At 43.9% G+C, this 26752-nt stretch overlaps 1 protein-coding gene across 2 annotated transcripts in view; it reads left to right on the top strand.

The window, feature by feature from the left end:
- The first annotated feature begins 690 nt into the window (after nt 1–690).
- The window catches only part of TMCC3 (transmembrane and coiled-coil domain family 3), a 274820-nt gene continuing 248758 nt past the window's right edge, over nt 691–26752 (top strand). Inside the window, exons 1-2 of one of the 2 annotated variants that reach the window (XM_080659721.1) lie at nt 791–824; nt 24163–24249. Coding sequence is in view for 1 of the 2 variants with exons in the window: in XM_080659719.1 (XP_080515845.1) it covers nt 816–824 (9 nt within the window). In the remaining variant the exon portion in view is untranslated. Of the gene's footprint in view, nt 825–24162; nt 24250–26752 lie in introns of both variants that reach the window. The other variant, XM_080659719.1, reaches the window with a different exon arrangement.

Below are 26752 nucleotides of genomic sequence, written 5' to 3' on the forward strand. Positions count from 1 at the left end.
GTCCAGTGTTTTCATGGTCACGAGGAATATATCCTCCCTCCCTCATCTTCCCAGAAGCATTCGCTTTTGGGGATGGGCTTTCCCTGTTGTTTGGAGAAGCTGGGGTGGGGGTGGGGAGGCTGTTTGCGAAGAGGAAGCCCTGCACATAGGGGTTTGCCAGGAAGACCTGTGGGTTCCGCAGTACGGGGGTGCAGACCCCTCCCCGCGCTGTGCCGCTGCATCTGGAGAAAACTAGACCATGTCTGCTCCATGAGGCTGTCTTTCCCCCAGCCCTGAGCTGATCTGCTGTTTGCCCTCTTAGCTCTCTTCCCATCCTACCCAGCCCCTCCCCTTACGAATGCTCAGGATTGGCATAAGACAATCGCAGACTCTACAAAGTAGGGATGGGACACCCTTCTCCCAGACATCTGGGAGAACGGAGGTACTTTTAAGGTGGTGAGATCTCCCACCTCAGTTCCCCACCAATCCTCTCTTGCTCCTGAAACTTGGTTACCCTAAAGGTCGGCCGAAACGCTCAACTCCTACGTTCTCTGGCTCAGAGCTGGGGAGGACCGCGGGCACCTGGATCCAGCTCCTCTCGGGGCGGGAGAGGAGGGGTGAAGCGGTCTGGGGAGGTGGGGACGCTCCCATTCGAGAAGGTCCCGGAGCGGGGAGGTCCCCTTTGCCCGTGCCCCGCCCCCGCGGAGGCCTCAGCCCGCTCGCCGGCCGCGGCGCACGCGTGTGCGGGCGGGGGCAGCGCGGCTCCCCAGCGGCCCTCCGCCACAGCCCGCCCTGTCCACCTCTCGCCCGAGCCCAGCCCGGACAGCCCCGGCACCATGCGGAGGGTGAGTGCGTAGTGGCCCCGGAGGCGCGAGGGAGCCGGCGGCGACTATGCGGACGAGCGGGAGAGCGCGCCCTCCGGCTCCGGGCCGCGGCGGGCAGGGGAGCCTCGCGGGGAAGCTGGGCGGGAAGGGCTCGGGGCTGGGGCGAGGGGTCTCGCAGGCCGCGGCTGTAGTCTAGGCGGAGGAGGGGCGCCCCTCGGCGACACGAGGAATCAGGGGGTGCAATGGGCCTCTCCTCGCCTAAGCGCCCTCGGTCCCGCGCATCCTGATGTGGCGCGGCCACGTCGGGGCTCCTTGCCCGCGCACCCCGTGGGGCTATTCCCAGCGCCCCCCGCCTCAGGCTTTTAGGGGAGCCCCTTCCCCGGCGCCCCGCACGCGCGCTCGGCTCATTTCCTCGCGGCGTTCTGCTTTTCAGCCCCTCGCTCCATCCGCGGGAGCCTCGGGAACTGTGCCGCCAGGCGTCGGTGGGGCTCCCTCGGCGCACACTCCAGGGAGGTGGGGCCCACTCCCACGCCAGTGGGTGGGAGGCAGAGGGTGTGTGCGCGTGTGTGTGCGTGTGTATGTTTCGGGGAGGGGATCCTCAGCCCACTCCTCCAGAAATGCCCTGGCTTCTGGCGTTTGGAAGGCGCGAGGGAGTGTGAACTCAAGTCCCGTCCCCCCCCCCCCCCCCCCCCCCCCCCCCCCCGAGAGCGAGGCGCTGCCCACCGACGGGCACAGCGCAGCGTCCTGGAGGCGGCGCCCTCCGCCGGGGGTGCTTCCTGAAGCAGGTGCGGGGGTCCCTGCGCGCACCCCGCCTCCTCCAGCGGCGCTCTGAGTGGAAAAATTCCAGTCTGCAGGCTGAACTGCAGGGTTTATTCCACCTCAAGGAACAGCCTGAGGATTGGAGCTCCTTATTGCCAGCCACGGAGCGCAGGCACGCAGGCCCTGCGCAGCTCATCTTACCGGTCTGGGGGAGCTCATCTACTGGAAAGTGTTGGTGATTTCATAAGTTACTGGTCCCAGCGTGCTGTTTGCATCCGAACCTTGGGGACAGAGGCAGTTTTAATCAAACGCAGGATCTCGGCACTTGCAGGGGAGAAGGGAAGTAGAGGAAACTTAAGGAAATCCAAGTCGACATTTTCCCTGACCTAAGGCCAACACCGTGACAGTTTAGGCATCCCGGAGGTGTCCAGGAAAGAGTGTTGGTTGGGTGTTTTCTGAAGAGAGAAGGATGAGAAGAAATGGTAAAAACAGAATAAGACTTTTCACTAGAGCCTTTGAATGTCTCTGGGTTGCACTTTGGGATTGCCTTGTTACTAAATTACCTATGTGTCTATTACATTAGTCATCTGAGTGGTCCTTTCACAGATTTCCTCTCAGCTGCTAGGTTGCTTCAAGGGGGACTCTGGCCTCCGGTTTTGCAGGTGATGCCGGAATTAAGTCTTCTGTAAGCATGTGTGAGGGGTGGGGGAGTGGTATTTGGAGGGTTTGTAGAACAAGGATGAATTGGCCCCAGCTGCCTCTGGAAAGTCTGCTAGTGAGCTGACATGGAAATTTACCTGGCTTACCTTTTGGACTTAGTCCAAACCTGCTCAGGTGTTTCTGGGGAGGACAAGATTCCAGCCTGGCTGACCAGCTAGTTTGAATGCCTGGCATTGGTTGGAGCAGCAGAAATGGAAACTGGCAGGGTAACTTGTTTGAACTCCAAATTCAGGCGTCAGCAACCTCCTTTTACCCTCAATGCCACCCGGGTAATTAAGGAAAGCAGCTGGGATGGAATCTGTAGGCTTAAGTAAGGTGTGTTAGAGGGAGAATCAAGATTTGGAAACGGAGAGATACAGATTTGGTTCCAGACCACCATAATAAAGTGAGATCCCAATAAAGCAAGTCGTAACCTTTTTCCTAATGGAGGGTCTTGCCTTCCGTTTCAGTGAAGCACAGTACAAGGAGGCATGTCTGTATCTTAAAATGTGATTTGCATACTACCTGCTTTAAGATGAAAGAGATGGATGCCTGCTAGAAATGCAGATTTCTGAGCTCTACTTCGGGCCTATTAAATCAGAATCTCTGGGACTTCAGCTCAGCAATTTGATTTTAAACATCCACCAGCACTACTATAAGGCATTTGTATTAAGCACCTACTAAGTGTAGGCACTGTGTTAAGCCCTTGGAGTACAGTGGGGAGATGACAGCCAAGAACCTGTTCTCTTGGAGGCTGCATGCTAGTTGAGAAATTAGACAATAAAGTTAACAAATAGGCCCTGGCTGGGTAGCTCAGTTGCTTAGAGCATTGTCCCCATACACCAGGGGTCAGGAACATCTGGCCCATGGGCCATATAAGGCCTGTGAAATCACTTGGTCTTGCTCTGCCAAGGCATTAGGGGTAAGTCAATTAAATGTTTGACAAAATATAGAAGGCTAATTTTTTTTAAGCAGGCTAATTTTTAAGTTGATAATTTTGTATGGCCTATGAATCTTACCTAATAAAAGAGTAATATGCAAATTGACCGTCACTCCAACACACAAGATGGCTGCCCCCATGTGGTCAAAGATGGCTGCCCCTGTGTGGACACAAGATAGCTGCCACAAGATGGCCAGCAGGGGAGAGTAGTTGTGGGCGATCAGGCCAGCAGGAGAGGGCAGTTGTGGGGGGGACCAGGCTTGCAGGGGAGGGTAGTTGGGGATGACCAGGCCTGCAGGGGAGAGCAGTTAGGGGTGACCAGGCCTGCAAGGGAGGGCAGTTGGGGGTGATCAGGCCTTCAGGGGAGGGCAGTTAGGGGTGACCAGGCCTGCAGGGGAGAGCAGTTAGGGGTGACCAGGCCTGCAGGGGAGGACAGTTGGGGGGGACCCAGGCCTGCAGGGGAGGGCAGTTGGAGGGGACCAGGCCTGCAGGGGAGGGTAGTTAGGGGCGACCACGCCTGCAGGGGAGGGCAGTTGGGGGCGACCAGGCTGGCAAGGGAGGGCAGTTAGGGGTTACTGAGCCAGCAGGGGAGGGCAGTTGGGGACAATCAGGCTGGCAGTGGAGTAGTTAGGCATCGATCAGGCTGGCAGGGAAGTGGTTAGGGGGTGATCAGGCTGGCAGGCAGAAGCAGTTAGGGCAGCCGTGGGCAAACTACGGCCCGCGGGCCAGACCTGGCCCGTTCGGCTGTTCTATCCAGCCCACGGAGCCGAAAGAGCGGAGGGTTCTCTTGCTCTCCCCTCCGCTCCTTTACTTTGAATTTATATTAGTTCATACAAACACTCCATCCATGCTTTTGTTCTGGCCCTCCAGTCCAGTTTAAGAACCCATTGTGGCCCTCGAGTCAAAAAGTTTGCCCACCCCTGAGTTAGGGGCAATCAGGCAGGCAGGCAAGTGAGCAGTTGGGAGCCAGCAGTCCTGGATTGTGAGCAGTTGGGAGCCAGCAGTCCTAAACTGGCAGTAGGACATCCCTCAAGGGGTCCCAGATTGGAGAGGGTGCAGGCTGGGCTGAGGGACACCCCCCCCCCCCATGCATGAATTTCATGCACCAGGCCTCTAGTGATGTTATAAATATCCAAATGGCCATTGGCAGAAAAAAGGTTCCCCATCCCTGCCATACACCAAGGTTACTTATGGGTTTGATCCCCTATCAGGGCATATCCAAGAATCATCCAAACTACAGACTCATGAGCAAAGTAAAGTAGTTATTGCTCTTAACACACTAAATTTGGGGTTGATTTGTTATGCAACACAAACTACTCCTATGCCCCAAGATATGTATAATGCTTACTGAACCATTACTGTAAGCATCTTACATGTAATTATCTCATTTAATCCTCACAGCAAACCTATGAAATAAGTGCTATTTTATGCCCATGTTCAAATGAGGAAGCTAGGCATTGAATGGCTAAGTAATTTGCCTGGAGTACCACAGCTAATAAATGATGTAGCAGGGATTTTAAATCAGTCATTCTGGCATCACAGTCTGTGTGTTTAATGTTTTTGCTAAAAAAAAAGTGGGGGGGGAATGGAAGGTTGGGGATTTAAAATTGAGAGCTTCTGCTCTAGGGAAACTGCTGGGGAACTCACATGCAGCCTCCATCCTTGGCAGCCTGAGTATACCCAGCTGTGCCTTGGACATAAATCCCAGGACAAAAAATATAAACGTCCAGTCCTTTTGCCAAAAGCCTTTCCACTTCAATCACTGTAATCCTAACAAGGTTTCATGCATTGTGCTTCCCTTGTAACTGAGGTGTGACACTGTTGAAAATACATGGGACTTTTTAAAGGTTTGAACATCATTCTGGCTAGTGCTGAATCTTGCCACCTCTTGCTCCTTTTGATGGACTACTTCTCTGGTGGCAGACAGTGCTTGCCAAAGCCGCAGGAGAATAAAACAGACACTAGTGTAGATAATAGATGACTTTCTGAATTTAGAATTGTGCATGTCTTCAAGTTGAAGGAAACAACTGAGGCTGCTTCTAAGCTTTGTTTGCATGTAGACTAAATGTGATGTAGTAACATTATTTTAAATGAACCTCCTACTATGTGCTAGGATCCATGGTGAGTGAGCAGGCTCAGCATGGCCCAATCACCTCATCAAGTTTGTAGTCCATCTGAAAAGATAATTGAGCTGTTCTGTGAACTGTGGTATACTGTTGCAAAGGAAGAATAAGTTGCTAGGGGATTGTAGTGCAAGTTCCTAACCTAGCCTGGGAGGTTCATAAAAGCCTTCCAGATAAGGTAACTGCTTAGCTGAGATTCGAAAGGTGAGCAAGGGCATCAGGGAAAGAGGAGGTGGATTGCATTCTAGACAGAATGAACAGCATATGCAAAAGAGGAGCAATGGATGGCACACTTAAGGAAGTGAGATGCAGTCAGAGTAGCTGAATGGGTAGGATGCAGAGGTTGAGGTTGGAAAGGTAGGGAGAGGACAGTTCATGAAAGGCTAAGACATACTGAGAATTATCCTAAGGGCAACAAAAAGCCATTGAGGGATTCTAAGAAGGTGTTTGACAATAACTATTTGTTTCAGAAGGTTCCTTTGGCCAAAGGTGAAGAATGGACTGGCGGGACAAGCCTGGACATAGGAAGAGTGGTGAGGCGGCCACTACTGTAATCCAGATGACCTGGAATAGGGAGGCCGTAGGGAATGGAGACACACATTCTATTTCAGAGGTATTTAGCGGTAGAATCAGTAGGACTGGGTGACTGATAGGATGTGGAGGATAGGGAGGAGAGGAGTTAAAAATGACAGACTCCCAGGTTACTGGCTTGGTAAAACTGGGTGTATGGGGTGCCATGACCTGAGATATAAAACTCTGGAGGAAAAACCAAGAAAATTGCTTCTGTTTTGTGCACATTGAGTTTGAGTCACCTGGGAATTATTAGAGAGATCCATAGCAGATAATTATGAAAGTGTGTTCCTTAGAAGAAAATTTTATTTAAATATATAAATGTATGAGTTTTTGGCATATGGTAATAGAAGCCATTGGGCTTATAGGATACCACAAAGAGAATGTATTTATGAATAGTTGTTTTGTAAATGCTGTTGTACAGAAGAATCACTTAGGGAGTTTGTTAAAAATGTAGATTCCTCTGGTCAGGTGGCTCAGGTGGTTGGAGCATCATCCCAATATGCCAAAGTTGCAATCCCCAGTCAGGACACATGTAGGAACCAACTACTGGGTGCATAAATGAGTGGAACAACAAATATCTATCTGTCTGTCTGTCTATATTGCTCTCTTTCTTCCCCTCCCTCCCTCTAAAACCAATTTAAAACTGCAGATTCTTGAGCAACACCTACTAAACGGCTGATTCAGTAGGTCTGTGGTCAGAAATTGGAAGTGGTAATATCTAGTAATGTTGACAATATGCATAATCTATAACCCAGCCATTTCACCCTTAGGTATATGTCCTAGAGAATCTCTAGTATTTGGTGACCTATACTTTTTAAAAAAAGGAAATCTTTAATATGTATAAAAATATATAGAATAATATATTGACATTTACTTATCAACCACAACTTAATTTTTTTTAATTACTAATGTAAATTGTAATATACTTATGAAATAGAATACTACTCAGCCATAAAGAAGAATAGACTACTGTATATTCACGGACATGGATGAATCTCAAGCTGGACACAAAAGAATACATACTGTATGATTCCACTTATTTGAAATCCTAGAACAGGAAAAAGTAAATTATGGTGTTAGTAATCAAAACAGTGTTTTCTGGTAAGAACTGACTAGGAAGGGGCAAGAAGCAATTCTCTGGGGTGATGGAAATATTCTTGATATTGCCATGGTTTACATGGGTGTATACGTTGATCAAACTCATTGGACTGCATACTTAAGATCTGTTTCACTGTATGTAAATTATACTTCAATAAAAGATTCTAAAACAAAAAAAACAATAGAGATAGAGCTCTCCTAGTACCTCTCCTTCCCATCACAGGTAGCCTCTATTCTGAATTTAACATATCTATGCACTCCAGTACTTTTACTATATATGCATATATTCTTAAGCAAGATGCTCTTATTTTTCATCCCTTTAAACTTTATATTTATAGTAGTAGCCCTGCGCACGAATCCGTGCACCAGTAGCTCGCCAGTAGCTTGCTGCCACCCTCCAGTAGCTCTCTGCCCACTGCCCCACCCTCCTGTAGCTCCCCCTGCCCCCCCTCATAGCTTGCTGCCCTGCCCCCTCCTGTAGCTCTCTGCCACCCACTTGTAGCTCGCTGCCCAACCCTCCTGCTGATCCGTGATCCAGTCGTTACACGGTCGGTCATTACACTTCATGGTGTAACGACCATTTCCATATTACATCTTTATTATATAGGATATATATATACTAGTAGATGTATATATGAATATATGAATATATCTATCTATCTATATATATGTATACACACACACACACACACACACACACACACACACACACTCTGAGTGGCCAGATTATTATGACCACCTGACATTTGTAGGCAAATTAGCCGTACACTGCATTGTATGGGAAATGGAAGCCGAAGGCCTGTTCGAACACCTTTGCTGTCTGCAGTTACCAAGATAAAACGTCTCCAATTCGCACAGGAACACAAGGATTGGACAATCAAGCATTGGAAAAAAGTCATGTGGTCCAATGAATCACGTTTCCAGTTGGATCATGCAGATGGCAGAGTGAGAATTTCGTGGAAACAGCGTGAAAGCATGCACCCCACATGCATGAGTACAACCCTTCAAGCTGGTGGGGGCAGTGTTATGGTTTGGGGCATGTTTTCCTGGCATGATTTGGGCCCTTTAATTCGTGTGGAACAACGTCTAAATAGCACAACATACCTAAGTATCGTTGCTGATCAAGTTCATCCTATCATGTTGATGGCATATCCCAGTGGAGATGGCTTCTTCCAACAAGACAATGCGCCATGCCACAGCGCTTGTATTGTGCAGGAGTGGTTTCAAGAACATGAGGGAGACTTTACCTCGCTTCGGTGGCCCGCACAATCACCAGATCTCAATCCAATTGAGCTTTGTGGGACGAAGTTAAAAGAGCCATCAGGCAGCTGGTTCCACAGCCATCAAATCTCACAGAACTGGACAGTGCTATTCATCAGGCATGGAGTCAGATTCCTCGCATCACCTTTCAACATCTCATGGAGTCAATGCCAAGAAGAATCGCCACAGTATTGAAGGCAAAAGGTGGCCCAACGAAGTACTGATGGGGTAGTCATAATAATCTGGCCACTCAGTGTATATCACGTGTGTATAGGAATGCCTGTATTCTGTAATTTGCTTTTTTCCTCAACATTATATATATGTAAGTTCCATCTTTTTATACCAGTAGCTGATCATGCATTTTTAGAGCTAAGCATATTCATGTATTGGAATACTACATAGTTAAGTTATCCTTTCTGTTTTGCCATATATTTAGGTTCATTTCAAAACAATGCTGCTATGGCTTTGTGAGTGCTAGGGCACTTAGGGTGGAGTAGTGGGGCTGCAGGATAAACATACTGTCAATTCTACTAGATATTACCATACTCTTCTCCAAAGAGATTACCAGATGGCCTAGATTTTTCCCAGACACTTGGAACTGTCAGACTTAAAATTTTTTCAAATATGACAGGGATAAAATATTATCTCCTTATGTTTTTAATTTGTGGTTCCTGGTTAGTGGTGTGGGTGAACATATTTTTATGTATTCATCGGCCTTTTGAGTTTCCTTTTCTGTGAATTACCTGCTCATATCTTTTACCCATTTCTCTTTTGGATTGTCTTTTTCTTACTGAGTTGAAAATATATTTTTCCAGTTTGTGTTGTTTGTAATTGATTATTTTGATGAATTTTAATGTATTTGATGTTATCTATTCATTCCTTTGTGATTTGTGCTTTTGGTTTTATAAGGAATTCTTCCATATCTGCAGACTAAAGATATTTACCTAATAAGAGTTTAAGTTTTGCCTATAATATTTACACCATTAATCCACTTGGAATTAAATTTAGTGTATTAAGTGAGGTAGAAATTGTTTTTCCTCATATATATATTCAATTATTCCAGCAAGACTTACTGAATACCCATCCTTTTCCCACAAATGTGCAATGCCACCTTTGTCATATATCAAGTTTCCAAGTGTAGATGACTGTGTGGGTTCTTTTTTCAGATCTTATTTGCTACTTCATATAGTAAATCTTGACATCACGTAGGGTCACCCCATCTCGTTCTTGAATATGTTTAAATGCTTTATTCATTGATGTACCAACTGCCTAGAATAATGGCAGGCCTAGAGCAGGGGCTCAGTATGTAGCTATTCAGTGACCGACGGAATTTCATCTAGAACCCGCTAAATAAATAGCCCAGCAGTTCCCTGGCATGCTGGATAGTGTTTTACCTTTGAGGAGGAGAAGAGGAAGCAGTCTGGAACACGTCTCTTGCTTACCCTTTTCCTTGCTCTCTGTTGCCTTTGACCTTTCTCATTCAGACCAGATTCTTGAAGAATTAATCCTCAGCAAGCCCAGCAGGGGTTAGTAAGAGTGGGATTGCTGCTAATTGTCATCTTGGAGGATTCTGACCATAAGATGTAGATAGCTCTGTGAGGTCTTTTGAGGTCTGGCCAATATCTGGGCCCCCTAAGCCTTAGAAATAGGACAGGGGGTCATCTAATACTAGATCTATGCATTTGAACATCTTTATTTTGTAGGTTAACGTTGCTGCAAAATGGACTTTCTTTCTATAGCATAGTTTTTGGCATGCTTTGTTAATAATAAAGGAACCACCATCCATTTAGTGCTTGCTGTATGTAAGGTATCATGCTAAGCAGTTTGAATATCCATATATATTAAATTGACTATTCAAAATCTTCTCTCTCTCTCTCTCTTTTTTTTTTTTGCCTTTTTGCTGTGGCAATGTTTATTCATTCTTTTGTTCTAACATTCTTGAGCTCTTGGGCTGAGTTAGGGACTAGGCCTACCAAAATGCACAGCTTCTGAGCTCCAGGAACTCCCAGCAGAGTGAAGATCAGACTTTTAAACAAACAGTTGCCCTGCAGTGTGAAGACTGGATTAACAAAAGCATCTCCAATATCTAGAGCTAAATACCTCTAGAAAAGAGCATGATTACCTTTAAGGGTCAGGGAAGAGGAGTTGTGGTGCCAGGGGAATCTGAGAAGATGGTTTCAAGTAGGATATGACTCCTAAACACACTTTTAAAGTTTTGTCCATTCTCTCAAGCTTGACCTGATCACTTAGCCCTTTCCCTGGTATCTCTTTCTCAATGAGCATGTCTTCCGTCTTCCTTTATTCACTAGTTTCTTGTCCATGACGTCTTCCCTTAACTACAATTTTTTTAAATTACTGTTTTAACAACTTTATTGAGGAATTATTTACATGTTATGAAATTTACCAGTGTTAAGTGTTTAAGTCAATGATTTTTAGTAAATTTGCTGAGTTAAAACCATCATTTCAAGTATTAATCCCGTTTGACAGGAAACTGGGACTCAAAGAAATCAAGTATTGTATCTATGCACACCCGAATAGTGCATGGATACACTTCTTGGATTCAGCCCAGTGTGATGGCTTGTTAAAGCATTTTCAAATTTCCAATAGGAAAGCAAGCCCATGGAGTTCTTCAGTATAAGGGCTTCTTCTTTATTACCTTGGAATCTAAGGACTGGATACCCTCTATCCTGGAAAGTGTTGTTAACAGAGAGGTGAGCTAAAAATGCTGGGAAAGAGGGCTGGATTCAGTGTTGTTTGAAATGTGAGTAAAATACTTTGAGTTGAACCAATACCCACAAAGAGCCAAACAAAAACCCAACATTAAACACTTAACAGAGTTGAACTAACAATATGTGTGATAAAGCCACAAAATAAAATATGTACTTCCAATGTTAATAGTAAACCACTCTGGTTACTGTTATTCTAAACCATTATGGTTATTATTTGGCTTTCCAGGGTATTTGTAAACATCGATTTCCTAGTGGAGAATATTTTCTTATCCCCACTCCCAAGCAAGCTTGACATGGAATAGTCTAACAGGCAGTTCAAAGGAGCGAGGCCCTCTACTTTTTCCAGTCGAAATTACAGGGTTTGAAATGTTCTGACAATTGAGTTAGCTGAATGGTGTAACAATAGCAAATGCTTTATAATTTGTGTTGCCTTCAGAGATGTCTGGCAGAAATTAGGCTGCTGGTAATGGACCAGAACTGTCTGGACTCTGCAAGGCCACCCTCGGCTGCAGTGGAAGGGAAATGATAGCAGCTCCTGCCTTTCCATTTTGAATTATGCTTTACATGCTGCATTTCTGATTTTTTTAATATTAATGCTGCAAAAATGGCAACAGATACTTGTTGACAGGGGAAAGCTATCCATTCCTCAATAAAAGGAACAGATACACACAGCCTGTGCTGAGGGCTCTGCTGGCTCCGTGTGCTCACCTGCCTCTATGCACCCACCATCCTATATAATGAAGAGGTAATATGCAAATTGACCCTCACACCCTCACAGGATGACTGCCTATGACCAGGCTGGCAGGGGGGTTAGTGAGGGACGACCAAACAACTGAACAGCAGGCTGCATGGGGCAATCAGGCTGGCAGGGGGGTTAGTGAGGGATGATCAAACGACTGAACAGCAGGCTGCATGGGGTGATCAGGCTGGCAGGGGGTTAGTGAGGGATGACAAAATGACTGAACAGCAGGCTGCATGGGGTGACCAGGCCGGCAGGGGGCTTAGTGAGGGGATGACCAAACGACTGAACAGCAGGCTGTGTGGGGTGACCAGGCTGGCGGGGGGGGGGCGGGGCTGTGAGGGGCGACCAGACCAGCAAGGGGGGCAGTTGGGGGTGACCAGGCCGGCAGAGGGGGGCAGTTGGGGGTGACCAGGCTGGTAGGGGGGGCAGAAAGAGGTGACCAAGCAGGCAGGGGGGGGGGGAAGTTAGGAGCAACCAGGCCAGCAGGGAGGGAGAGTTGGGGGCAACCAGGCCAGCAGGGGGGGTTAGTTAGGGGTGATCAGGCCAGCACACAGAGGCAGTGAGGGGTGATCAGGCCGGCAGGCAGGCAGGTGAGCGATTAGGAGCCAGCGGTCCAGAATTGTGAGAGGTGTGTCTGACTGCCGGGGATCGGGCCTAAACCAGCAGTTGGACATCCCCTGAGGGGTCCTGGATTGGAGAGGGTGCAGGCTGGGCTGAGGGGACCCCTCCCCCGGCTGAGGGGACCCCTCCCCCCACCCCATGATGAATTTTGTGCACCGGGCCTCTAGTTCTAACAATAGAACTGAATATGCAGAAACCTTCCCTGCCCCTTCTCCTGGGTCAGGAACACACAGGAATCCTCTCAACTCAATTTGGGGACACTCAGGTGGAGATAACTAGACCATGGTATGCTTTATAGGTCAATATTAAAGAAAATATACCTGAGATGATTTTAAGTCCAGTATTTTATCTCATAGGTAATGAAGGCTAGGTCAGAGTCAGTTTTTAGGAAGCAGCCTAATACCTCCGCTAAAGCAGGGATTGACAAACTTATCCACTGAAGGGCCAGGTAATAAATATTTTAGGCTTTGTGGGTCTGTATGACTACTTTTCACAACTACTTAACCCTGCCCTTGTAATGTGAAGGCAGCCTTAGACAATGAAATTAACAAGTGTGGCTGTGTCCCAGTAAAATTTTATTTATGAACACTGAAATCTGAGTTGAATATAATTTTCACATGTCATAAAGTATCATTCTTCTGATTTATTTCCAATCATTTAAAGATGTTAAAAACTATTCTTAACTTGTGGGCCATAAAAACAAAAACAAAGCCAGGTTGCTGGATTTAGCCTGTGAACCATAATCTGCCAGTAGAATTAGAGCTTCTCCTGTGTTCCACATTGGTCTGAAGTTGTTTTTCCAGTATGTGAAACAGCCTTTTCTGCCATAGCCTGTCCGCCGCCTCGGTAGGTTAAGCAGAACTGCAGTCAAAACCCAAGAAACCCATACTAAACCAGCATATTCCACTCTCCTGCCAGCCTCACTGCTGTCTCCTCATATACCCATACACTCCTACCTAAAGTTACTTGATATTTCCTATTTACACAGGATCTTGTTCCTATCCTAGTTATATTACCTAGAAACTTACAATTATATATTGAAATAAAAATAAACCATTTAGTATTCAGCAGAATGTTACAGAAGTTAGTAGTGAGGGTATGGACATTACTTTCTTTGCAGAAGTGGATGCATTTGTTTTCTTTATCTTTAGATAACTTTTTATTACAGGCTATAAAATAAAATTACTTTACAGAGGTGGGGAACCTTTTTTCTGCCAAGGGCCATTTGGATATTTATAACACCATTCATGGGCCATATAAAATTATCAACTTAAAAATTAGCCTGCTCGACGGGGGAGAAAAATGGTGGCAGAATAGACAGACGTGTTCTGAGCCTTGTCCCGGAGCAGGAAGAAAGAACAGCTGAGGGTCGCACGAGGAGTGTTTGTTGGCAAGTTAAGGGACAGCTAAACTCCAGGAGAAGGTGGGGGACTGCTAGACGGGGTTCCCCTGACCGGGCAGCCCCCACTGAAGCTGGGTCCCCTCCCGGTGCTGCGGGCTTGGACACGGAATCTGCGCCATCTTGAACGGGAAAGTGGAGCTTATCGGAAGCCTGAGAATCCACAACTACAGTAACCACCAAACAGCTGCGAGCCCCAGAACACTGGTCCCCAATTGGCACAAACATGCTGATTCAGAGGAGCTCTACACTCCACCACGGAAAGGTCAGATTTTGCCTGGGATAAGGTGAGGTCTCTGGTCCCGGCGGGAGAGAGAAACGCATGTTTTGCGGGAGCTGGAGGACCAGGGAAGTCTGTGCCTAGAAAAATCCGTGGCTGTTGGGGCTGGCGTGATCCATGAATGTGGCAGGGGATCCTCAGAGCTGCTAACAGAAGGGATCTCTAAAAAGCAACCCATTTTGATCTGACGTGCAGGGACAGCCTAAGAATTTCAAAGGTGTGCCAGCTGCTTAGACTTGTGCGCAAACCCATTGTTCGCACACTTGGGCTTTTTCCTCTTCAAATCCTGGCTTCTGATTACTAAGCCCAATACATGGGATCACCCAGTTGGGGACACCCTGGGAGACTGCAGGGGAAAGTTGTTTTTCTGAACCTGGGGATTGGAGCGGGGAGTGACCATCGGAGAGCCAGCTCTGAGGCAGCCCACTTCCACAAACCGGTATTGAGTGCCACAGGGAAAGAAGGATCTAAATACAGGCTAGAGAGGCCAAATAGATCCGGAAGTCAATCCAGAAACACTGCCACCCAGGGGCTGAATCACAAATTGACTCTTGTGTAATCAAAAATAAAGGAATATGAGAAATTAAGACACACCGCCTACTTAAAAATCAGGACTGGCTTACATCACTGAAGAGCAGTGGAACGCAGGGAACAGCAATACTGTCCGGACCGAGAAACAGGCATGCCAAACAGAACAATAGAGGAAGTGAATGACCTTCACTACTGCACATTTTATTTTTTATTTTTATTTTTTTATTTTCATTTTTTGCATCTTTTACTCAAGAAACTAATTTTTTTCTTTTTTCCTCACTTGATTTTACCTTTTTAATTATTACATTTTTATTTTCAATCAGTATTATTACTACTACTATTTTACCTTTTTTTTCTTTAAGTATCATTTTATTTTCTCTTTAACTTTGGGATTAGTGTTCTACATTCTATTTTCATCTTTCCTTTAGCATCGTTTTACTCTATCTCAACTCTACCTTTATGACATCACTCTCTTCCTAACCTTTCCCCTTTTGGTGTCCTGTTTATCTTACCCCTTTCCTGCTTTAGATTTTCCCTATTCTTTCTCTTTACCCCTGTTAAAATTTCACCCTACTTATATATCTAATCTCCAATCCCCTGCTCCAAGTCCAAAAACACCTCTCTCTTCACTGTCGTAACTATCCAAAAAATTGTTTTACTCTCTGTCCTTTTGTTGTTGTTTGCTTGAATGTTGATTATATCGAATTTTTATGCTTTTTTGTGAGATTGTTTTGCTTATTCTTTTTCTTGTTTCTTTGTTTTTTTGTTTGCTTTGTTTTTGTTTGTTTTTGCTTCTGTTTTCCCTTGCCTCGCTAGGTATTAGTTGGTGTTGTCATTTGTATTAATCCCCAGGTACTTATTGCTGGCATTTGCTGGGATTAGTGGTTGTTCTATTGGAGTTTTCTCCCCATATATATAGTTTGTTCCCCTTTCTCTCTTAGTCTCTTTCTTGTCTCTCTTACTTTTTTTTTCTTTTCCAAATTTCATTTTGACACTCCTTTTTTTCTTTCTTTTTCTTCTTCTTTCTCTCTTATCCTCTAATTTGCCTTTCTCTGGTGGTCACCTTTATTGGAGGTTATTAATATCGTGGATACATTTCTGTTCAGTGCCTTGTGTGTTGTACCTGGTTGTGTTGTATTTTGTGCCTTTAAATCAGTGCAGGAGAGAGAGAACTACATAACCGGACATCTGGAAAAGAGAGACCATGGGGAGACAAACAGCCCGCATATGAAAGAAAAGCAGACATCACCAGAAAAGGAAGTAAATGAAATGGAAACAAGCAACCTTCCAGAGAAAGAATTCAGAAAAATGGTCATAAGGTGGCTGAAAAGAATGGAAGACAAATTCGACAATATGAGTAAGAACCAAGAGGAAATGAAGAAGAACCAAGAAGAAATGAAAAATGACATCGCTGCTTTAAAGAACTCAATAGAAAGCATCAAGAGTAGACTAGAAGAAGCAGAGGACCACATCAGTGAGCTAGAAGACAAGATGGGGAAAAATACCCAAGTAGAGCAGTTTCTAGAAAAAAAAATTAAAAAGAAGGAGGAGAGCCTAAGGGAACTTTGGGACAACACGAAACAAAACAACATCCGCATAATAGGGGTTCCAGAAGGAAAGGAAGCTGAGCAAGGAATAGAAAACCTGTTTGAAGAAATAATGACAGAAAACTTCCCTGATATAGGGAAGAAAAAACCCACACAAATCCAAGAAGCTCACAGAGTCCCAAGCAAAATGAACCCCAAAAGACCAACGCCAAGGCACATTATAATTAAATTGGCAAACACCAATGACAAAATAAGAATCTTAAAAGCGGCCAGAGAGAGACAGAAAGTTAAATACAGAGGAACCCCCATCAGACTAGCAACTGATTTCTCAACAGAAACTCATCAGGCCAGAAGGGAATGGAATGAAATATACAAATTCATGCAAAGGAAGGGTCTGAATCCAAGAATACTGTACCCAGCAAGGCTGTCAATCCAAATTGAAGGTGAAATCAGGAGCTTCACAGACAAAAAAGGACTAAGGGAATTTATTACCACCAAACCAGCAATGCAAGAAATGCTAAAGGGTCTTCTGTAAAAAAAAAAAGAAAAAAGAAAAAAGAAAAGAAATAGGAAGCGAAGAAGGAACACAGGGGTAAAGAATAAAAATGGTGACAAATAAGTACCTATCAATAATAACTTTAAATGTAAATGGATTAAATGCCCCAATCAAAAGACATAGGGTAACGGACTGGATAAGAAAACAAGACCCATATATCTGCTGTCTACAAGAAACCCACCTCAAAAAAAAAAGACGCACACAGACTGAGGGGTGAAGGGATGGAAAAAGGTTTTCCAGGCAAATGAAACTGAAAAAAAAGCTGGGGTAGCAATACTTATATCTGACAAATTAGATCTCAAAGTGAAGGACATAACAAGAGATAAGGAAGGCCACTTCATAATACTAAAGGGAGCAATCCAACAAGAAGAAATAACTCTGGTAAACATATATGCACCCCATACAGGAGCACCCAATACAGGAGCACCCAAATACATAAAAAAACTCCTGGAGGATATCAAGGCAGAGATTGACAGCAATACAATCATAGTAGGAGACTTTAATACCCCACTATCACCATTGGACAAATCCTCTAAACAAAAAATCAGCAACGAAACATCAATCCTAAATGACTCACTAGACCAGATGGAATTAATTGACATCTTCAGAGCATTTCACCCCAAAGCCACAAAATACACATTCTTCTCAAGTGCACATGGGTCATTTTCAAAGATAGACCATATGTTGGGACATAGGCAAAGTCTCTTCAAATTCAAGAAGATAGAAATCATATCAAGCATCTTCTGAGACCACAGTGGCAAAAACTGGAAATCAACTACAATAAAAACAACCCATAGAAATCAAACACATGGAGACTAAACAGCATGCTATTAAACCATGACTGGGTTACCAGAGAGATCAAGGAAGAAATAAAAAACATCATGGCAACAAATGACAATGAAAACACTACAATCCAAAATCTATGGGACACAGCGAAAGCAGTCTTGAGAGGGAAGTTCATAGCTCTACAAGCCTACTGCAAAAAACAAGAAACAATGGTAATAAATTACCTAACCCAACAACTCAAAGAGTTAGAAAAAGAGCAACAAGAAAAGCCCAGTGTAAGCAGAAGGAAGGAAATAATAAAGATCAGAGCGGAGATAAACGACCTAGAGACCAAAGAAACAATACAAAAGATCAACAAAACCAAGAGCTGGTTCTTTGAAAGGATAAACAAGATTGATGATCCTCTAGCTAGGCTCACCAGGAAGCAAAGAGAGAGGACCCAAATAAGCAAAATCAGAAATGAAAGAGGTGAAATAACAACAGATCCTGCTGAAATACAAAGGATTGTTAAAAAATACTACGAACAACTCTATTCCAACAAACTGGACAACCTGGAGGAAATGGACATATTCCTAGAAAAATATAACCTTCCAAAACTCACTCAGGAAGAATCTAAACAGCTCAATATGCCAGTAACTATGGAAGAAATTGAAGCAGTCATCAAAAAGCTTCCGGCAAACAAAAGCCCGGGGCCAGACAGCTTCATAGGGCAGTTTTACCAAACATTCAAGGAAGAACTAAAACCTATCCTCCTCAGACTATTCCAAAAAATTCAAGAAGAAGGAACACTTCCAAGCTCCTTCTATGAAGCCAGCATCACCCTAATACCAAAACCAGATAAAGACAACAATGAAAGAGAATTACAGGCCAATATCCCTCATGAACGTAGATGCCAAAATCCTCAACAAAATTCTAGCAAATCGGATCCAGCAGTACATCAGAAAGATCATACACCATGACCAAGTAGGGTTTATCCCAGGAATGCAAGGATGGTACAATATTCGCAAATCAATAAATGTGATACATCACATAAACAAATTGAGAGAGAAAAATCACATAGCCATATCAATTGATTCAGAAAAAGCATTTGACAAAATCCAAAACCCTTTCTTGATAAAAACTCTCAACAAGGTGGGAATAGAAGGGTCATACCTCAACATAATAAAAGCTATATATGACAAACCCACAGCTAACATCATACTCAATGGGCAAAAACTAAAACCATTTCCCCTAAGAACAGGAACAAGACAGGGATGCCCACTCTCACCACTCCTGTTCAACATAGTACTGGAAGTATTAGCCATTGTAATTAGACAAGAAGAAGAAATAAAAGGCATCCAAATTGGAAAAGAAGAAGTAAAGCTGTCCTTATTTGCAGATGACATGATATTGTACATTAAAAACCCGAAAGACTCCATCAAAAAACTAACAGACTTAATAAATGAATTCGGCAATGTAGCAGGATACAAAATTAACGCCAAGAAATCTATGGTATTTCTCTACACCAATAGTGAACTTACAGAAAGAGAGACTAAAAAAGCAATCCCATTTACCATCACAAAAACAACAAAAAAATTAAGATACTTAGGAATAAACCTAACCAAGGAGGTAAAAGATCTATACGCGGAAAACTACAGGACACTGAAAAAAAAAAGATAGAGGAAGATGTAAACAGATGGAAGAACATACCATGTTCATGGATTGGTAGAATCAACATCATTAAAATGTCCATACTACCCAAAGCCATCTATAGATTCAATGCACTCCCCATTAAAATACCAATGGCATATTTCACAGACTTAGAAAGAACTCTCCAAAAATTCATCTGGAATAAAAAAAGACCCCTATTAGCCACAGCAATCCTGAGAAAGAAGAATAAAGTAGGAGGGATCTCAATACCAGATTTCAAGCTGTATTACAAAGCCACTGTCTTCAAAACAGCCTGGTACTGGCACAAGAACAGACATATAGATCAATGGAATAGAATAGAGAATCCAGATATCGACCCAAACCACTATGCGCAATTAATATTTGACAAAGGAGGCATGAACATACAATGGAGTCAAGCCAGTCTCTTCAATAAATGGTGTTGGGAAAATTGGACAGATACATGCAAAAAAATGAAACTAGATCACCAACTTACACCATACACAAAAATAAACTCAAAATGGGTACAGGACTTAAATATAAGACGGGAAACCATAAAAATACTAGAGGAATCCACAGGCAGCAAAATCTCAGACATATGCCGAAAGAACTTTTTCACTGATACTGCCCCTAGGGCAACGGAAGCCAAAGAGAAAATAAACAAATGGGACTACATCAAAATAAAAAGCTTTTGCACAGCAAAAGAAACCATCACCAAAACAACAAGAAATCCCACTGTATGTGAAAACGTATTTGCAAATGTTATCACTGATAAAGGTTTAATCTCCCAACATCTACAGGCAGCTTATACAACTTAATAAAAGGAAGATAAATGATCCAATAAAAAAATGGGCAACAGACCTAAATAGAATCTTTTCGAAAGAAGACAGAAGGAAGGCCAAGAGACACATGAAAACATGCTCAAAGTCACTAATTATCCGAGAGATGCAAATCAAAACGACAATGCGATACCATCTCACACCTGTCAGAATGGCTATCATCAACAAATCAACAAACGACAAGTGTTGGCGAGGATGTGGAGAAAAAGGAACCCTGTGCACTGCTGGTGGGAATGCAGACTGGTGCAGCCACTGTGGAGAACAGTATGGAGTTTCCTCAAAAAACTGAAAATGGAACTCCCATTTGACCCAGTAATCCCACTCCTAGAAATATATCGTAAGAAACTAGAAACACCAATCAGAAAGGATATATGCACCCCTATGTTCATAGAAGCACAATTTGCAATAGCTAAGATTTGGAAACAGCCTAGGTGCCCGTCAGCAGATGACTGGATCATAAAACTATGGTACATCTACACAATGGAATACTATGCTGCCATAAAAAAGAAGGAATTATTACCATTTGTAGGCACCTGGATGGAATTAGAGAACATTATGCTAAGTGAAATAAGCCAGTCAATGAAAGAAAAATACCACATGATCTCACTCATTTGGGGATAATGAAAAACAGTATAAACTGATGAACAAAAAGATAGATACAGAGGCAGTAAAGCATCAAACAGACTGTCAAATTACAGCGGGAAGGTTAGGAAGAGGTGGGGGAAATAAGAGATCAACTGAAGGACTTATATGCATGCATATAAGAGTAACCAATGGATGCAAAACATTGGGGGGTGGGGGCATGTATGGGAGTAGGGTGGGGGGGCAATGGTAAGATATGTACACATATAATACCTTAATTAAAAAAGAAAAAGAAAAAAAAATTAGCCTGCTCTGTTTGGTCAAACATTTAATTAACTCACCCCTAATGCCTTGGCAGGGCCAGACCAAATGATTCACGGGCATATGCGGCCTGCAGGCCGGACGTCCCCCACCCCTGCTTTAGAATGTTACAAGCCATGTACTGTACAAATTTATTAAAGTTACTTTTGAGTGTATATTTTTAGTGCTTATATGGTGAAAAGTGGTTAAGTGGGATGCAAATTAAGTTGTCTTTCCAAACTATGGGCATAATTGTTCAGGTGCACCACAGTTATTAGTTGGTCAGTTGCATGGATACTCTGAAATGAGACCCAAGACCAGACCAGAGTTCACCAGAAATTTGGTGCTCCTGTAATGTTTCTGTGGAGACAGCATAGTATTGTGGCAGCTGAACGGAGGTCTGACATATAGAGGTTTGTGACCTTGAACCACTCTGCGCCTCATTTTCCTTCTTTGAAAGGGGGATGAAATGGTTTATGTGAAGGCGTGTTCTGTAAACTCTGAAGTGCTGTCCATATGAAAGCCATTACTGTTATTTGCTGAGTGCAGTTCTTTGTTCACAAACTTGGCTGGTTATTAGAATTGTTTGTGTGAGTAGTGTGTGTGTGGGGAGAGAAGCGGGCGGGGGTGGGGGGGCGCGCTTTGGGAAGTTCAGATTCCTGGTCTCACTCCAGACTTACTGAATCCCAATTTCTGTGATTGGACCTAGAAGTCTATATTTTTAATAGGTTGTATAGGCAATTATGATGTGTTTGGGAAGCTCCATTTTCTTCATAAGCCTCAGTTGATGGATTTAAGAAAACCAAACACTTCCCTCTTAATCCTAGCTTGTTTATGCCGTTTATATGCCAAGACAATAAGGGAGTAGGAAGAGAGAGCGTCAGGAAGAACACAAATTATCTTTATTTTCTTGGGTTATGTCTGTTTCAACAAGTAGAACCGGTGTTTTGGTATACAATGGAGTGTATACGCCCAAATTGTGTTTCTCTTCTGTCAGCTCTCCCTCTGCAGCCCTGAGATTTAGTGTTGTTTTCACTTTCTTCTGTGCACTGAAGCATGTTTGCAAAAGAGCATGGGATTCAGCACACCCTGAATGTACAAGAGACTGACGATATCCTTTCCAGTCTTGCTACTCAAAACTCATCATTGAAAATGTTTTCTCAAGTCATTTCTGGAAATAACATAATTGTAATGTTGGCACATACAGATCACAAACACAAAAAGAATTGCAGTAGTACTAAAAAGATAAATGAATTCTGAATTTCTCACATTTTCTGCATTGCCTCTAATTTACATATGAGTAACTGTAGAATTCAAATGAATGAAAGCACACCTCTCCACATTGGTAGCCAGATTGTCTCAACAGCAGAACTCAGTGGTATGTGCATACACACGAATGCTCTCTTTAGTGCTTTGAAACTTCTTAATGTTTGGGAGCCATACAGAGTATTTTTCTGTTTACAGAATTCCTCCCACACATATTAACTATTTGTTTTTTTCCAGATGTTTGTTAGAAAGTCATATAAGACAGAGTCTCACAGTCCCTATCTTAGCAATTTACAGGCTTGGTAGGAGATGGTCATGAATATACCACTGTAGAAAAGTTAGCTTTCATGTTATATTTCTAAATTTTATTCATTTTTTAAGAGAATTTTTCTCATGGGAAAATATGAGATCAATATATCCTGTATGAAGCTGATCCTCTATTCCATAATTTATTATTTATTATAGACTAGTGGCCCGGTGCACAAAATTTGTGCACAGAGGGGGGGTTCCTCAGCCCGGCCTGCACCCTCTCCAATCTGGGACCCCCTCAGACATCCCTCTCGCAATCCGGGATCACTGGCTCCTAACCACTCACCTGGCTGCCTGCTTGTCTGATTGCCCCTAACCCCTCTGCCTGCCTGCCTGATCGCCCCTAACCCCTCTGCCTGCCAGCCTGATCACCTCTACCTTGCCCCCCTGCCTGCCTGATCGCCCCTAACCCCTCTGCCTGCCTGCCTGATTGCCCCTAACTGCACTACCCTGCCAGCCTGATCTCGCCCCTAACTGCTCTCCCCTGCTGGCCTGATCGCCCCTAACTGGCTCTACCTGCCTGATCGCCCCTAACTGCCCTCCCCTGCCAGCCTGATCTCGCCCCCAACTGGCCTGATCTTGCCCCCAACTGCCCTCCCCTGCTGGCCTGATTGCCCCTAACTGCCTCTGCCTTGGCCCCCACCACCATGACTTTGTCTGGAAGGAAGTCAGACATTCGGAAGATGGCCGGTCGACCCGGTCTAATTAGCATATTACCCTTTTATTAGTATTGATAGATTATATAGGATAGGATTGCTTAAATGAGGGGGGGTGCTTTTTCAGCAGGAGGAGATGCTCTTGGCAGACAAAAATACATAATCCCTATATCTGGACTGATAGCCAGCCATATGCACTATACTGCCAAAACTGTCATTAAAAAATTGAATCATTTTTTTATACCTTACACCAAACAGCTGTTGCCCTTAAAACCCCTCCTCAGCCCCCACCTTAGTCTCTGCCTTTGCAGTTCACCCAGAGTAGGTTCTAATTGGTTGGTTTCTATGCTAGTCAAGAGTCAAAAGCTCCGCCTCCTAGGCAGGCATTGGCTCCTCGCAGTTCACCCAGATTTGGTTCTGATTGGTTGGTTTCTATGTCAATCAGCATCTCCGGGCCTATCTCCAGGCCTGATCATAGAAGCGGGGCTGATCAGCAACCGCCCCAGGCTGCTGGCAAGTGGGCTGAACTGCTGACCTCTGGGGGAGAGAGAGAGTGGCTTAGCTGCTGGCGAGGCCCAGAGAGAGAAGGTCTGATCACCCTGCTTCTCTCTCCAGGCCTAGCCAGCAGCTGCTGCCACTGCTGTTCAGCCCCGCCTCTCTCTCTCTCTTCGAGAGGTCAGCAGTTCAGCCTGCTCGCCTGCTGCGTGCGCAGCCTGGCATTTGGTCGAGCATTCGGTTGTTTTGGATGTTACGACCCTGGCTCTTTATATATATAGATTATCTTTTTTTATTTTTATCCATCAATTTGATGCAGACACTATGAAAAGTAGATGCTTAACAAATATTTGAGGGACTAAAAGGGGACACCTTCTATATTTAGTAATGTTATGTAGGTATGTTCATACTTGTTGTTTAGCATCCATTTCCAGGTACAACTCTCCCAAGAAGATGAGGTTGGATGCTTAGTCTCCCTCTCCAAATCTCCAGAGATAAATTTCTAGCAAAATCTGAATACCTCTACCTTTCTCCTCTTACATGGTCCTCAAACTCAGTATGTCAGAAATGGAACTTATTTTTACCCTGAAGCCTGATCCTTTTCTTGGGGTTCTTATTTCAGGGAGCCCCCTGCTATTCTCCCAGATGCTGGGGCTTCAGTCTCTGACGTCCTCTGACTCAGTCATAATCAGGAGCTAAGCACTGTTGGGTGAGTCTTTGTTTTCTTCCCCTCCACTTCTACCCTTCTACTTTTACAGCTTTGTTTCTCACCGCAGGGTCCAAGGACTCTGAAGGAGCTCTGTACAAATATTCTTTGGGGTTTGAGTGTTTTCCATCATACGTTTTACAATTTCTATTTTCATGTCCAGATAATCTAACAAAATTAACAAGCCCATGTTTGGGATCATCAAGATTTGTACCTGAGGTTCTGCCACTGATTTTAATGTCCTCAGGTGTGTCTGTGTGGCCTCTAAATCGGGCAGGTTCTCTTCTGGGCTCTCGTGGTGCCCACTTTTGTCTAGAATTCTTACATTGTTGTAATTGTGTGTGTCTTGTTTTTCCTGTGGTCTGTGAGATCTCAGAGGACAGGGACTATGTCTGGCTTATTTTTGTATTCCCAGAAACTGGCTTTGGGCCCAACACATAGTTGGGACTTATGGTTGTAGTCACTGTGTATATTTATTTTGGAGCTTGCTTTTCCCACCATACACATGCCCATGTATGGCCGCAGTTAATTTAATATTAAGTAGTATTTAGTCATGTTGAGAGATGGTATTTGGCTGAAACCATCCCTTATTTTCAGACTTTTTGGATTATTTTTATTTGTTGGCTGAATGTATAGTTAAAAAACATCTTTGCACAAAGTTATTTTTCTCTACTCTAGATTGTTTTCTTGGGAATCCTCTAATGGAATTACCAAGTCAAAAGGCATGAGCAGTTTTATTCCTCTTGTAATATGAGTCTAGTTGTTTAATCGTTACCTGAGGATATGTTTTTTATTGATTTTAGAGAGAGAGAGAAAGAGACAGAGACAGAGAGATGAGAGAAACATCGATCAATTGTGCCCCAACTGGGGATCGAACCCGCAACCGGGGCATGCACCTTGACAGGGAATTGAATCTTTGACCCCTCAGTGCACAGCATGACCCTCCAACCAACTGACCCACATTGGCCAGGTTTAGGCTTTTTTAATGAAGAGACTGGACTGAGTTGTAATGTAAAACCTCTTTTTAGACATGTTTCTTTCACTTTCATATAAACTCTGTCTGAGAAAGAATGAATGATGATTATCATCCTCCTGCCACTGCACTGTCATTGCTTACATGGCCCATGCTCCCTCCAGTCTTCACACCTCAGGCCACACCTTCAGAAATGTGCAAAGTGCATAATACTTCAGCCTGAGTAATGTTTCAGCAGGCAAACTAACTTAATCCAATCATTCTCCAAGGAAACAGAGGCTTTCCATTGCTTGCAAGATAAAGTTCAACTATGTTGTCAAGGCATACAGAGCCCTTCAAGACGTGGCTTCTGTTTCCCCCTCTAGGCTTGCTTTTGGCTGCTGCTGGATGCGCGCTCTGCTCACCCTGAAGGCACTACTTTCGGTTGGGAATGTACCTGCTGTCCCCACCATCTGAAGTGAACTCCCCAACCTCTTGCCTGCCTGGCATGGCCTTACTCATTCTTTTTTTCTTTTAATTTATCTTTATTGTTGATGTCCCCCCCCCCATTGACCCTTCCATCCTGCCTGCCCCACGCCCTCCTGCCCTCCTCCCCAGGCCTTCACCACACTATTATCTGTGACCATGGGTTATGCATATATGCTTGTAAGTTCTTTAGTTAATCCCTCCCCACCTCCTCCTATCCCCCTTCCCTCTGAGATTTGTCAGTCTATTCCATGCTTCTATGTCTCTGGATCTGTTTGGTTCATTAGTTTATTTTATTCATTAGATTCCACATGTGACAATCATGTGAAATCATGTGACAGTGGAATATTATGCAGCTATAAAAAAAGAAGGCTCTCTTACCCTTTGAGACAGCATGGAGGGACCTGGAGAGTATTATGCCAAGTGAAATAAGCCAGTCAGAGAAAGCCTTACTCATTCTTTCAGACTCATCTGAAAGTTCTAAGTGCTGCCCACCTTCCAACCTTTATTACCTGCCCAATCCCTATTCTCCTAGAATGTTTTCCATCCTTCATTAAAGCTTTTGTCATCTATATTGAAGCTCTTTGTTAATTTTTTTCATTTCCTCTTAGATTGTGAGCTTATTAAGGATAGGAAATTTGTTAGTCATGTAACCCAGATTTTTATGCAGTAGCCCATAAGCTGGTCCAATAAACATTTTGTGAATGAACAGAACTGTTACTTTGGCTTACATATTCATAAGCAAACTACTTATAGGTAATTTTACTTATTTGTAAATTGAAAATCCATTCGTGGTATATATAGTAATTCTCAATTGTCCAGAATATCAATGTGTTAAATACTCCCTCCCTCCCTGACTATTTGGTATTTTTTTAAAGGGCGGCAATTATAATTTTGTTTAGTAACTAACTGTAAGCTACGTGGGGAGGTATCTACTTCGCCATTATATAGGACACGCAGTAACCACTCAATAACTATTTGCTGGATGAGTCAATAGCTGAATGAATGAAATTTTGAGAAAAGGCACTAACCATATGGTATGTCACATACCGAGACACGTGGGAATTT

This window comes from Plecotus auritus, assembly GCF_963455305.1.
Source record: "Plecotus auritus genome assembly, chromosome: 3".
Lineage (NCBI taxonomy): Eukaryota > Metazoa > Chordata > Mammalia > Chiroptera > Vespertilionidae > Plecotus > Plecotus auritus.